This window comes from Oculina patagonica, chromosome 1 (genome assembly GCF_052425735.1).
Source record: "Oculina patagonica isolate OP01 chromosome 1, crgOcupat, whole genome shotgun sequence".
In the NCBI taxonomy this organism is placed as follows: domain Eukaryota; kingdom Metazoa; phylum Cnidaria; class Anthozoa; order Scleractinia; family Oculinidae; genus Oculina; species Oculina patagonica.
In genome coordinates this window covers 48,720,615-48,734,649 of record NC_135758.1, presented here as the reverse complement: position 1 = coordinate 48,734,649, position 14,035 = coordinate 48,720,615, and the positions used below count along the sequence as shown (strand labels likewise).

At 36.7% G+C, this 14,035-nt stretch overlaps 2 protein-coding genes across 2 annotated transcripts in view; both read right to left on the bottom strand.

Annotated features, from left to right (window-relative positions):
- Nucleotides 1–89: 89 nt before the first annotated feature.
- LOC144635945 (band 7 protein AGAP004871-like) lies at nt 90–6,998 on the bottom strand. Its single transcript, XM_078495074.1, has 8 exons — nt 6,854–6,998; nt 5,236–5,345; nt 4,931–5,003; nt 4,076–4,158; nt 3,386–3,589; nt 1,964–2,019; nt 1,570–1,648; nt 90–1,356 (listed from the first exon to the last, which is right to left on the bottom strand). Exons 1-8 carry the CDS (start codon nt 6,921–6,923, stop codon nt 1,168–1,170), a joined length of 864 nt encoding a protein of 287 aa, XP_078351200.1. The 5' UTR covers nt 6,924–6,998; the 3' UTR covers nt 90–1,167.
- A 1,670-nt stretch (nt 6,999–8,668) lies between these two features.
- LOC144635921 (ATP-binding cassette sub-family F member 1-like) overlaps nt 8,669–14,035 on the bottom strand; it is a 21,823-nt gene continuing 16,456 nt past the window's right edge. The window contains exons 17-26 of the mRNA XM_078495044.1: nt 12,823–12,897; nt 12,139–12,209; nt 11,709–11,741; nt 11,417–11,452; nt 11,247–11,282; nt 10,680–10,776; nt 10,346–10,410; nt 10,067–10,139; nt 9,711–9,890; nt 8,669–9,381 (exon numbers count right to left, since the gene is read on the bottom strand). Coding sequence (XP_078351170.1) covers nt 9,727–9,890; nt 10,067–10,139; nt 10,346–10,410; nt 10,680–10,776; nt 11,247–11,282; nt 11,417–11,452; nt 11,709–11,741; nt 12,139–12,209; nt 12,823–12,897 — 650 coding nt within the window. The 3' untranslated portion in view covers nt 8,669–9,381; nt 9,711–9,726. The remainder of the gene's footprint in view (nt 9,382–9,710; nt 9,891–10,066; nt 10,140–10,345; nt 10,411–10,679; nt 10,777–11,246; nt 11,283–11,416; nt 11,453–11,708; nt 11,742–12,138; nt 12,210–12,822; nt 12,898–14,035) is intronic.

Here is a 14,035-nt window from a genome sequence, read left to right as displayed (position 1 = left end):
CTCTGAATTTTCTTAAAAACTACACCAGATTGAACTGGCCTGGCGAGGAGAAGAGAACGCGTTATAACTAAATCAGACACGATAGACAATTGTTCACAAGATTTGTTTTATATTTACAATTAAGAACATTACCTATATAATTTACTAAGCAATTAAAATATAAATAGCTACGAAAAATAATATTAAAAAGGTCACGAGTCTTTTTACAAAAGCAAACTAAGATAACATTAATATAAATCGCGAGAGGCTAGGCTCTGATATAAATCTAGAAAGCGAGAAATACAAATTTACTAATAAGTTCTTTTAAAAATTCTGAATAGATAATCATCAAAAGATTGTTAATGTTGACTAGAAGACATGTACATTGTGAATAATAAAAGTTAAAAACAGAGTCAACTGTAAATCAATTAATGAAAAAAAGAAGTCCATTTGACAGGGTTACACATGAAGCACACTGGATACTATTAAAACTATTTTTTACTCGATAGGGATAAAATCTTTTATCATTGTGTCAGTTAAGGTAGTTTAGGTGTGTTGATTGGTAGACAAAGTAACACTAAAAATTTCAGCACATACAAACGACTACACCCTATCGCAACTTGTTGATTGAATTAGATCAACAAGCTTTTTTATAAAATAAATTATAACTTAAAGTAATTCCTGTGAACACTGTTCAAGCAGGGACGGCGGAGCATTTTTCCAAGTGGGGGCGCTGACTAGTGACTTAAAGTGGGCGGGCTGAAAGGACTCTTCTCTTAGTAAGTCTTTATTTTTTTCGGAAATTCTGGGGGGGCTAAAGCCCCCCCCCAGCCCCCCGGCTCCGCCGTCTCTGTCAAGCATGTTTTGGATAAGCTGCTGTGACCTCTTTTGAAAAGAGCAAAAAATTTGACAAGCTTCAAATTTTATTAGCCACCGTGCATGCCATTCCACAAACTTTGGTACTCTGTTATTATTATTCTTTCGCCTTCTAAGGCAAAATAAAATAAAATTGTCATAAAAGCAAACTGAACATGTCAAATGGTAGCATGTTTGACTTTCCAGCAAATGTTGAGTTGTAAAAGATGAACTGAACAAAACCCGTGGTTTGCTTATTTCACCGATGCACCAGGTAGCATGTTGTTTTTCTCAGTCCACAATCATTAAATTATCACAGCCATAACTTATCTTCTACTTGTGAAAAATCTTGGACATGAAATCCACTGGCATGGGGAAGATGATGGTGGAGTTTTTCTCAGCTGAGATGGTGTTCAAAGTCTGCAGATAACGGAGCTGCATTGCAGATGGAGTCTCCGACATGACGTCAGCAGCTTCCTTCAGAGAACGTGACGCAGTCATCTCACCCTCAGCCGCAATAACCTGGAAACCAATAACAGAGTAAACCATCATTATGATAAGACGAAATCAATTAAACCAACGTTAAGTTCTTAGAAGAGTTTATTCAGTTGTAAAACTAGTAACGAGAGTACTGAGAACTGTTGAGATGGCATGATGTCTACTTCTTTCAAGTGCTGTAGACACTTAGTACTTAGTCCTAACAGCATGCGCGCCGGTATGTGGTGTACTTTATACCTTGGCTCGAGCCTCTCTTGTTGCTTCTGCTTCAGCCGCCATTACACGCTGTAACTGAACTGGGAGGCGAACGTCTTTACTGTGAAAAAAGAAAACAAAAACAGAAGTGAAAACTTATATTTGAACAATTCCTGTTCTGTAGACACACTGGAGCAACATGTACTGAATTGATAACCTGTGTTCACACTTGATGCCTGGTCACGGTACCAGGTCACGGGTATGACCACTGTGAACAGGGCTATTTAGTCGTAAGTCGTAGTATTTGATTACGGTGATCGTGCACCGGTACAAGGTCGAGATCTTGTACGCAGCCACCGGTTCCCGGTCAAAAAATGTTTCCGAGTGCCCACCCCCCCCCCCCCCCCAAAAAAAAAAACCGGACCAAAAAACTCACATCTCCACTCTCTCTACACGGACTCCCCAGGGGTCAGTGGCGTCATCAAGGAACAACTGGTCAAAGAAACAAAACAGAAAAAGTTAGAATTTTCATGCGAGTCAACTTATGGACAGACAGTCAACAGACAGTTAAGTGGCAGTTTCTCTTAAAGCGGTCCATCGCATTTCGGGTTCGGAAAAAAGTTTTCCCTCAAACTTTGCCCAGTGAACTATCTTAGGTTGTAAGTAAATGCAACGACTTTAGTTTTTGGAAATACGTTAAAATATATTTTTTATACCTCTCAACATGAAGGCTGCGACCTATTTTGAGCTTGGCCAGAACGAGAAATTTCTAGTTGACGAGCTCGCCGCTCAAAAAAACCAAACGCACCAAATTATTATTATTATTCCTAGTTAGTGGTCCTTCAAAGGTTGGAAACGCATGTTAATTTTGATACATTTTGATTTACGGGTCCGTGAAAATTAAATATCGGCAACGTTAGATCGCTTTTTATAAACATACAAAAGTATAGTTCTTCGCCGGCCTTTATTTCACGAGTCCAGACCAGACCATTCTAAATTCCAACTGATCCTACTAAACAGATGTTAGGAAGCATAGAAATATAAAAAACCTTGCACTTTTTATCTTCCTTTCCAAACTTCGAACATTTCGTGCTTATGCGAGTAAGTAAGCTAATTTGCATAATGTGTATGAAATAGTCGCATAAGCACAAAATGTTCGAAGTCGCTGTGGCAAAGGAAGATAAAAAGTGCAAGGTATTTTTATATTTCTATGCTTCCTAAATCTGTTTAGTAGGATTCAGTTGAAATTTGAATGGTCTGGTCTGGACTCGTGAAATAAAGGCCGGCGAAGACACCATACTTTTGCATGTTTACAAAAAGCGATTTAACGGTTGCTGATATTTAAATTTTCCGACCCGTAAATCAAATGTATCAAAATTAACATGCGTTTCCAACCTTTGAAGGACACTTAACTTAGGAATTATAATAATAATTTGGTACATTTGGTTGTTTTTGAGCGGCGAGCTCGTCAACTTATGAAATTTCTCGTTCTGGAAGCTCAAAATTAGGTCTTTTGCAGCTTCACTGTTGAGAGGTATAAAAAATATATTTTAACGTATTTCCAAAAATAAAGTCGTTGCATTTATACAACTAAGATAGTTCACTGGGCAAAGTTTGAGGGAAAACTTTTTCCGAACCGAAATGCGATGGACCGCTTTAAGAGAAACTGCCACTTAACGTTTGTTTTGAGTATTATAAAATAAAGATGATTATGATATAAAAAACTCAATTAAGGTGTGTCAAAACATTTTTGTAATTGTTACGTATACCGGGTTTGTGAACTGTGGATAAAAGACACAAGGGAAGGTCATGGCCGTTGAAGACCCTTTCTGTGCCTTTATTGTAACTGGTTATATACCTGCATCTGCGCACTAAGGCCTTCTCTGTCCATCAGGATCTCGCTCAGGTTCTTTGTACCGATCATGTTTCGCAAGGTAGTCTGGGCCAGTAGTTTGGTGGATCCCTGAGCGTCTGAGACGTTCGTTACAGACACTGTTGCATTCTGGATCCTAAAATACACTACTGCATCAACAGTTACTGTAACGCTGTCACGTGTCAGAGCCTAGCCAATCAAACAAGAGAATATTATATATATATATATATATATATTTTTTTTTTTTTTTTGTAATGCGCATTTGAACATTATTATGGAATTTGCGCACAAAAATTTGTAATTATTATTATTATTATTATTATTATTATTATTATTATTATTATTATTATTATTATTATTATTATTATATTAAGTTATGAAATGATGTCAGCTTAGCGACACTTTTGTATGATTTAATTAAATTTGCCAACTCGGACTGGGACCAGCTTCAGCACTATGATTTTTTGGGATGACTGTGGTACCTAAGCGAGGATATCAAAACAATTTTTATAAAGAGCAGCCATCAAGGTACTAAATTCCAAATAAAGGTAGATTCCTGCTTTTGTTGAGAGGTAACGTCATGGAAACAAAGAAACTTGTACGTGGAATGAATCATACTAAGTTGTACAAATTGAAGTAATTAGATTGTAATGGGTTAATAAAGATGGAAGTTACCTCTTGTGGAGGAACGTCAAACGACACAGTTCTTAAATCCACTTTGCTGTATTGATCGATTTTAGGAAGAACGAAAAATAAACCTGCAAAAATCCACACACAAGCCGTCAAAAGTTGCTTTTTAGTGTATTAATTACTGAAAAATAACGAACAATTTCTCCTGCTATATAGAATAAGAAAAACAATTACAAAAGCACACTTTGTCAGTTTATATTTGTCCGATATCGCTATGAAATTAACAAACTTCAGAAGATTGATTTGGCCAAGGACACGTTCTTGAAAGAAAAGAAAAACTTAACAGAGTATCTGAATGGCGCAAGGAAGGCCCGGAAGGCTGTCAAAGGTTCGAATCCTTTGGGAAAATTTAAAAAGATGTTCGAGTAGCTTCTTTCTTTCTCAAAGAAGAAACTTTAAATCTATATTATCGCCGTAATTTAATTTGAAATAAGTTTTAAGACTTGAGGATTTGTTTGTTACACTAAATACTGTACATGTTTACGAGTTTGATGAGTTCCAGTCAGTATTCGAGACGTATATCATTTCTGTCTTTTTTTTTTTTTTTTTATTTTTTTTTTTTTTTTTTTTTTTTTTTTTTTTTTTTTTTATTTTTTTTTTTTTTTTTTTTTTTTTTTTTTTTTTTTTTTTTTTTTTTTTTTTTTTTTTATTTTTTTTTTTTTTTTTTTTTTTTTTTTTTTTTTTTTGGCGCCCCCCCAATATTTTTTTTTTTAATACTGCACGTTAAAAAATTGATTGATTGGTTTAAAAAAAATTATTACTTTAAGATAAAAATACAGAACGCTTGAGAAAGCTGTAATGTGAGTAGTCCGGTCATGTAAGATACTTGAATCGTCTCACCTGGTCCCCGGGCCCCGCCGGGGAGTATTCTCCCAAGTCTAAAAATGACCGCTCTTTCATATTCTTGCACAATCTGTTGAATATTACATTACACTGTCATAATAAACACATCAGATAGCGAAACCAAATGCAGACTCGAACATATTCACAACACAGACCCTTTCTTTATTTTTTGCGTTACAAGTTTTCTCCCCATGGGAAAGCGACTTACAAGTTATTTTTAATGAAAACGTTCGTGTTTGAGGCTTTTTTAAAGCATATTACACACCTATTACATGGCGTTTTGAAACAATGTATTCACTTACCTTCAAGCAAAAAAACAAAGAGAACGGGCATGTTACAACGACTAGTATGTAACACAGAACAGTGATAACGATTCCACATATCCCCAGTTCCCCTCCGTCAGGTTGACTGGCTGAAAAGTAAACAAGTGACAGATGAATGACAGGTTGAATGACAGGTGAAACTCCACCCAAAACATTAAAACTACGCCTTTCAAAATCATGCACTCCAGCTATTTTCTAGGTTGATTCCGCTGGAAATTCCTTTCAAAAATCATTTCTTTTATTAGTATTTAACAAAAAAGTAATTAACTACTGATATACGTTTTCGTTGTATTTTTTTTCGTATTCATAGAAAACTATAAATTTAGTATCTTTCCTTTCGGCTACTTTAAATTTCAAGTAAGTAGAAAGGAACTTCAGATTTTCCTTTAAAAACTTTGCGTTAGCTATTGTAAATATGACAAAACAAATATTTTCTATAACTGTTCATTTAAGACAATCTTCAAGTCATCAAACTCAACTGCCACAGCCCATGCTGTTGTGTTGTGAAATCTGTGTTCTCAGGCTAAACTGCTTCAGGTTGGTACAGACGTCTTGCAACGTTTGCAATATACTCGGTATATAGGTATATCGGCCGATAATTTTAATATTTTCCTTCTGACTTATCCCCACCCCCCCCAAACTTAGTAAAAGCAGCTACTTCTAAAAATATTATAATAAAACAGCAGGACTTTTGCAATAGTTCTTTGTGCTATAGATGGTTTATATCTTGGCCTTTCAAACAACCCTGAACTGAGTTGAAAAGTACATGTTACATTTCGATATTTTCTGTGAGACTCCACGTTTCATTTTAACCAATGAAAAAACTGCAAATACTTTTTTTTTAAAGTTTCGTAAAATGATATAAACACAAGCTAAAATAATTGCAGCCGACCCTCCCAACATTACCTGCACAACACAACAAACACAGCTCCACTAAACATCCATCCTCAGTGTATTTACAGCAGGTATATCAGTGTAACTTAACGATATTGTATTCGACTTAAGTCTAATTGAAGGCAGCGCCCTATCGATTTTTAGTCAACGCACCAGCTCTCTTAAATAGGTATATCTGTTCACGTTACCGAAAATAAGACAGAGGTGCTTGTAAATTAACTGAGCGGCTTGTTGTTGAGTGTCTTTTGCTGGCAAGCCATCGTACGTATCCTGCGCACAGGATTTGCTATCATATGATTAAATTGAAACAAGATTTTTCTTATTAAAAGTATTTCGTATTCCACCGCCTCAACAGGATATTACATTAAAGTCCAGGTCTGCTTCACATAAGCATCAATAAGTAGACAATGGGAACAGGTTGATGGAGTAAAATCATTACTGGCGGGTGTTTGCAAGTACTTATCGACCGTTTCGACAGTTTCTAAACAAAAGCATAATGGCGAATTGATTTTCACTGTTCAGATATACAAACATTTTATCGCAATTTGACAAATATTAAGCGTTTCTAAAAGAAATAAGTAACGAAACATTTCATTCAAGTGGCAGAGATGAAAATGAAACTCCCTTGTGTAAAAAATCAAACAAAGCGCCTAAAGTCACAAATGCGATCATTTCAAGGTTAAAAGCAATAATTCCAACTTACAACTCATGCACTGGATCCGAGGAAGGCCTCCAATTTGACATCCTCCGTGCTGCAGCGATTCCTGCGACATTTTCACGCGCTAGAAGAGCTCCAAACTAACGCGAGTGCCGCTATGCAGGAAGTTTGTATACAGTTTGATGATCTAACTTCATGTTTAGTCACAGCCCATAGTACCTGCTTAGTTGTGTCAAGACAAACACATAACACCTGTTACTGAGTCCTACTAAAACTGAATGGGCGCAAATTATTTTATTATAATAATACCCGGGAAAGTTTACTTAACGTTTTTCTTTTACACATATACAGTTACCATGTAGCCGGGAGTGAACTAATTGAAGTAATTTAGTTGCATCTGTTAATCTCTTACTTAGCCAAACGAAATAAGTTTTAAGGGAGGCATGTACGCGTTGTTTTCTCTTCTTTACTTTTATCAACAAACAGTAAAAAACAATATTTTTTAAAAATACTACATATATATATTTTTAACAATTTTCCGTAAAAATAAAATCGAAAATGGAAAACGAATAGACTGATAACTTTGTCCAGTTAGAACTTTTAAAAATCACAATATAAACTGGCTGTGTAGTTTCTGTTTTACAGGAGTGGCATTTTATCACGGGTTTGTAATATAAACAGTTTTCTTTTCTCGTTGAAGCTATTGCGGACCATTCCGATGCAGCAATTATTTTCAGTTAAAAGTATTGTGAAAGATGAAAGCATAAAAGGCAGCTACAAAAGTACTTATGTTGTAAATTCACTGTGATTTTTACTCGCTATTGGCTGGCACAGTGTTAGGTGTTTTTATAAATTAAGAGATAATCCTTACGCACTTATTCCGCTTTTATCATGAGCCTCTGGCTTGGGAGACTGGGAAACCAATCCCCGTGTACTTGTCTTACCTTACGCATGCTTATAACTTCATACACTTATTCGTGGACTACTCGCGGGACAAGTACCACCCTATACGGGACGTCGCGCGAGTGATATTAGATCAAGTTCATCTTGTTCCCAGAACCTTCGATCAGCTAGCAAGAGCGAGGGCTCTGGAAATGAAATTAGCTAACTAGACCCAGTTTTCTCTAATTTGATAGATTCACTAACGCAGTGTAAACTTTTACGTTTTTATTATTTTTAGAAAAGTGAATTCCACTTTGTTTACCAGAAAAGCTCTGTTAAGCCTCTCCACCCTCTCTGATAAGCCGCCGTCTCGAAGTTCAATATTTTAATAAGCTTCCGTCTCTATTAAGCCCCTCTCCATTTGCTGGATAGAAAATCACGACAATTTATAACAAGGAAACAGCTAAGTGTTGCTTTTTTGTAAACAGTACTAAAACATTTTAAAGTCCGCCTTATTTTCTTTTAGCGTATCCTAGCTGTATATAAGCCACTGTCCCTGTAATATGCCATCTCTCTATTACGCCCCCTTTAAATGTCTTAAAAAAACATATGCACATTTTCGCTACATATTCTTACAAAGGTCCAAGTGGGGAAAGCCGAAAGTGGCGTGGAACTTTGCGTTTGACTGCTGAAAACCCAGAATCACCTATATACTATTCAAATACGCTTGAAAGTGTCTTTATCGCCAAGAGAATCATTTTCCAACTCAATCTTATTCTCGAGAAAGAAAGACTCTACGTACAAAAGTGGAATAAACCCCTTATACGGGCATCATTTCTCGCACGGTATTTCTGGCCAGTCTGTGCATATTCCAGTATCAGTGCCATGTTAACAGATGCAACGTTCACAGGTATTGGGGAGGTGAGGTGAGCTGGTAATACTCAGGTGCAATAACTCCACGAAATAAAAACAGCAAAAACTGTTAAAGTTACTTTATTATTCCAATTTTAATTATTGTCTTTTCTTCTTAGCCTCCTGGGCCCAGTTGTCCAAAGTACCATAAAGCTAATCCCCGCCATGATTTACGTGAATTTTGATTGCAGTTTTTATGTAACTTGACAGTAAGGTTATTGTTTATGATTTTCTGTCCTCCAGAAACTGGGAGAACTCGGAAATTTTCTTCCTAGTAGCTTGTGTCACTGAACTTATAAATATCTTTCTTTTTTTTTTGTCCTTCAGTTTTGACGTCGACTAAACATTAGTGATAAAAAAACACTTTTATACAAGAGAAATTAAGCCTCGATCACCTGGATTAGCGTTAATCGGCTTTAAACAACCAGGCCCTGTTAAGCGAAATGTTGAATCTTTCATGTTCCTATCCTGACGCGAAGAAATCCAACACGTCACAATTTACCGACAGGTAATGTCACGATCTGCATTAAATAGTGTCATGTGACTGAGCGGAGCCAGGTGGTAAGTCGGCATTATGCAGCTTGTAAGTCTTCTGGTGTAACTCACATCTACAAAGCAGACAAGAGCGCAGTTTCTCTCCGATTCAAAAGCATTAAAAATCTCCACAAGAATATCTCAGCAAAGGTGTCGGGGAATATGTGATAAGTATGTTCAGTTTATTTCACTTCAACGAAGTAACTGCAGTTCATTTGTGCGCTGAAGTAAGTTTAATGTCTAGTCTGCAAGAAAAAGAATGAAAATTAGTGTCGTTTATTAAGATATTTTTTTCGAAAAAAATTGTACTTAGAGCCCTAAATAAAACTTGTGCAACTAAGAAATATTTGTCTTCTAAAAAATATTAAAAGCGGTCATTACCATCACAACACGTGTTAAAATTAAACGATCTTTGAGGAGAGGCTCGCTATGGAAACACTACAGAACTGTCATGATACACAACAGCAGCTGAACTGTTAGCCAATAAAAAGAAGGATTGAACAAATCATCTAAGCCGGTACAACGTAAATAAATAATAAAGACCCAAAGGCATTGACATAAATTAACTTGTTACCTTAATCCAATTCAGTTTAATGGGACTTGGCGATCACTTCTTCTCCCAGTTTCTCTAATATTTCTTGTCTGTAATCATCAAAGTCTCCATCTACTTCAGTAATTTCTTGAGCTTCCACAACCCAAAGTTGACATGAGGTCTCCAGGATAAGTCGTGCATCGTGACTCACCAGTATCACACCTGGAATACAATAACAAGCAAACAAGATTGCAGATTACCCTCAGCAGTTTGCCAGTACTAATTTGTACACTGGGGAGGCCGAGAAAAGTAGTTGTAGTGGTAGTAGTAGGTCTTTATTTTATGAGGGTGACAATTCTGAAGTATTTTTCAAGTACTTAGTTTTCTGCCCTTCTTACCTCCAGTAAATTCATTAATGGCGTCCGCAAGAGCATCAATGGATTCGATGTCCAAGTTGTTTGTAGGTTCGTCCTGTAACAGAGACAAGAAGCCTTTGTCTTTTAACCTTTGTTTTAAACAAATCCAAGTTAACCAAAGGTTAAAGTACTTCCAGTTGTATTCAATGAATTAAGATGTATGTTTTTGTGTATGGCGTATTGAGCCGAAAATGTAGCGAAATATAGCTCGCCGCCCCTAGTTTGTGAATTAACCGATCAATCAAGGCTTACTATACCCACCAGTACAATGACATCCGGGTTACTGAGTGATAAATCAGCAAAAGCAACACGTGATTTCTGTCCACCTGAAAGCAAAGCATGCGCATTAGCCCTTCCATAGAACACACTCGCCATACTCCTCCCCTATAGTCACATTTGTTAATCCAGTCCCTTGACAAGGACTGAATGTCTCTTACGAGCAGGGGTCCCCGACACAGTTGTCCATTAGGGAAAGTCCGACTATAGTTCTTTGATGATTCGCTGGCCAAGCTGTCACGAAAATAAATGAAACTTCACGAGGGGTGTTATGAACGATTCTAAAAGTTCATTTTAACGAAGACAATTTGATGAATACCTGATAAATCTTTAGTCTTGATGGTGTGAGCATGACTCACTAATCCAAACCTTCCAAGGTGTTTTCGTGACGTCTGATAATCCAGGTTATATTTCCTCTGAGACAGAAAGATCGACACAAATCATGTCTAAATTCTCATTACTTCCACTGGCCAGCATTCATTTGATGTAGCACTAGTTAGTGAAATTTGATGAAAGAGGAAATCAACTTTCTCATTTTCTTAACCTACTTGCTCATCATCGGCTGATAACAAGTGTCAATACCAAACCTTCACATAGACATTCAAACGCCCCGAATGAATAATTTGTATCAATTCCCTTGCTTATAGCAACACAGCTGACTGAGGTGTGGTCAGATACCAGGAGGATGTTACTGCCACTCTCTGAACAAGTCACAACTGATTAATGTACATCTACAACTACATATGTAACTAGTAATGAAGCTTTAATAAGCTATGATGATCACAAGTATTTATGTTCTTGATTTCTGAAGACAATTGTCAAAGAACAGCAACGCACATTTATTCTTCACAACGGTTGTACAATATATTCAGTTTTGTTTATTTACCTGAAGATACTCCACGGGTGAATCTTCCATGTTCAGCTGTAAAGAAAACCAGGACAAGTCAGTTAAAAACAGCTGAGACAGCAACATTGTGACAAACTGTCTATGATGATTAACAAGATTGAACATTTAATACTAAAGCACATTGAATAACAATTGAAATAATGTATTACCTGGTCAGCAGAATGTTGGTTATACGATCCAATTCGCTGTAAAAAAAAAGTAAACAAAAAATGTTCATTTATTTGTTTGAACAAATGCGTAATGCACCTTTCTATTAATTTTTGTTACTCCTGTTTTCGTTTGCAACTTGTATTTTCTCACTATAGGTTCTGTAAGAGAGTGGACTGTAGCACAGGATAGGAAAGCGTCATGATAATGATAATAATGATAATGATAAAACTATACTGTCGTGTCAAATTTCAAAGACACTAGTAAAAAGACAGATTCGTGTTTTGCACTTACGAGTCTGTGATTCCGTACAATATCGCCTTTTGCCTGAAACAAACAAACAAACAAACAAACAAACTTCATTAAAACTCGGGAAAACAGAAGTCGAGTTGAGGTCAGATAACCTGGTCAAGAAAAGCCACATGTGACCAGGTAAAGTCCATATTACAGTCAGTTCCTAACCCTTGTTTCTGTAGCATGAAATGAATAGGAGTATTTCTACTCCACCCTGGATGGGATGCTAGTCCATTGCAGGGTTACCCGCAGTGTTTCCTGAGTGGAGAGGCACTGTGAGAGTAGTCCTTTTGCCCAAGAACACAAAACAACACTTGGCCTGGGCACGAACCTGGACTGCTCGATCTAGAGTCTAACCAATTAGGCCAGTGCGGCACGTCCCACATTAAGATAAGAAATATGAAAAGTGTGCCATTAATGAACTCCTCACCGGTTCAAGTTCACCAATCAAAAGCTTTAAGAATGTACTTTTGCCCACTCCATTATTACCAACAACAGCAACTACGAGAGAAATACAAAAAAAGAGTTAGCTCATAATGTGACAAAAAAGTCATAAGTTAGAATTTTGACTTGGAGAGAATTAAAAAATTCTGTAGCGACACAAAACTAACAATATTATAAAGAAAGTTAAAGTTTGATCTTCACAGAGATGTTTTACAGCATCACAGTCATCGAGAAGTGATTTGAAACAAAACCTCGATTTAGGTGCTGTGATTATCACTGATCTCATGCCACAGCACACGGAAATTTACCCCTGGCCACGTTATATTGATAAAAGGGAAGGGGAGTGAGAAGAAGGTAAGATTACCATGCAGCATTAAATTGGTTGGTACGCACCTGGATGGAGAGAGGCAATGCAAGAATAAAGTGTCTCGCTCAAGAACACAATGCAATAAGCCCAGCCAGGGTTTGAACCCAGACGACTTGATCCAGAGTCATTAGGCAACCTTGCCTCTCTTGGGGGAAGGGGGGGGGGGGGGAGGAGGCCAGTATAAAGTAACTGCAATGCTGCTGCATAACTTCTCTCCCACATGCAGCAAAGCCCCTGTAATAATATATTCTGTATTCATGGTTAATGCATAACCAGGAAATTTTCAGGAAGTTGTTTCCTTACTTCTTGACTTCATGTCAATTCCAAAATCCAGATCAGTAAATAGCTTAGGTTGGTTTGGATAGCCAAACGACACAGCTGTGGAACAATACAGAACATGTGTTAAACAAATGGCACTTAAGTGCCACTGTCAGAGAAAGTGTTCCAGGTGATGAAAGTCGGGTCAACCGATTTTGATGAAACTTGCTGCAGAAGTTGGCCTTGATGAGATATTCCAAAAGCCATTTGGGTTTGCTTTTCTGACTTTTACTTTAAAAGTTCTGGGGGTGGTCCCAAATGGAGGCTCCAGATCATCAAAAATCTTGTATTTGAAGGGGTAAGTTTGAACTTGTATAAAGCGAAAACCATTTAACTTATTGACTAACTATCTGTATGCTATTTTTCTACTATAAGGGCTCTTTCATATGAAATGTGTCGTTTTGGCATAGAGGGTTCTGGCAGTGTGGGGTCCAGCACTAATATTGACTAAATTTTGATGAAAAAACCACTACTCAAAATTGCCAAATTTTAAATGTTCATAATTTTTAACTGCCTTAGTGTATATAATAGATACTTATATCAGGAGTTACCCCAATGTTAGTAGAATGAAAATCAACTGTGAAAAATTTGGGCCATGCAAGTTTTTAGTGCTTCAAAGACCCATTTTGAAGTACACCATCACCTAATTTGCATAATGTCAACACCAATAGTTTAACACTCAAACTCAATATATTTACATTTAAACACTTCAGTTTTCCTTGGTGTGGCATATTTTCCTTGGAAATCTGTACAATGAGTAATTTTGTTGAGTGAACACTACCGTAGACATTTGAATTGCCAAAGAATTAGAAAATTCAGTACTGACAAAACTAATGTAAACTGCAACTAAAAAAGTTTAAAATGTATACAATAAATCTTTTTGTCTAGTATTTATTAACAGCATTCCATTTCACTCCGATTCAATTGTGAATTGCTTTTTGAAGCAGTTGAGTAGTTCTATCAGTACCTTTTTGCCAGAAGTGGTCTTCTATAGATATTTTTCGACTGACTTCTCGTTGCACGGCAGCTCAAATCGTTATATTTATATTATCATTATACTTTAAGCTGAAACCATGTCCGTGTTTTCTTACCTGGTAAAACGCGTGTCCTTTTCATGGATTTTGTTACATGTGAAAGACAGAACCGGATTATCAAATATTAAACTGGTTTAAAATCACATTGATATAAAATTTGACAA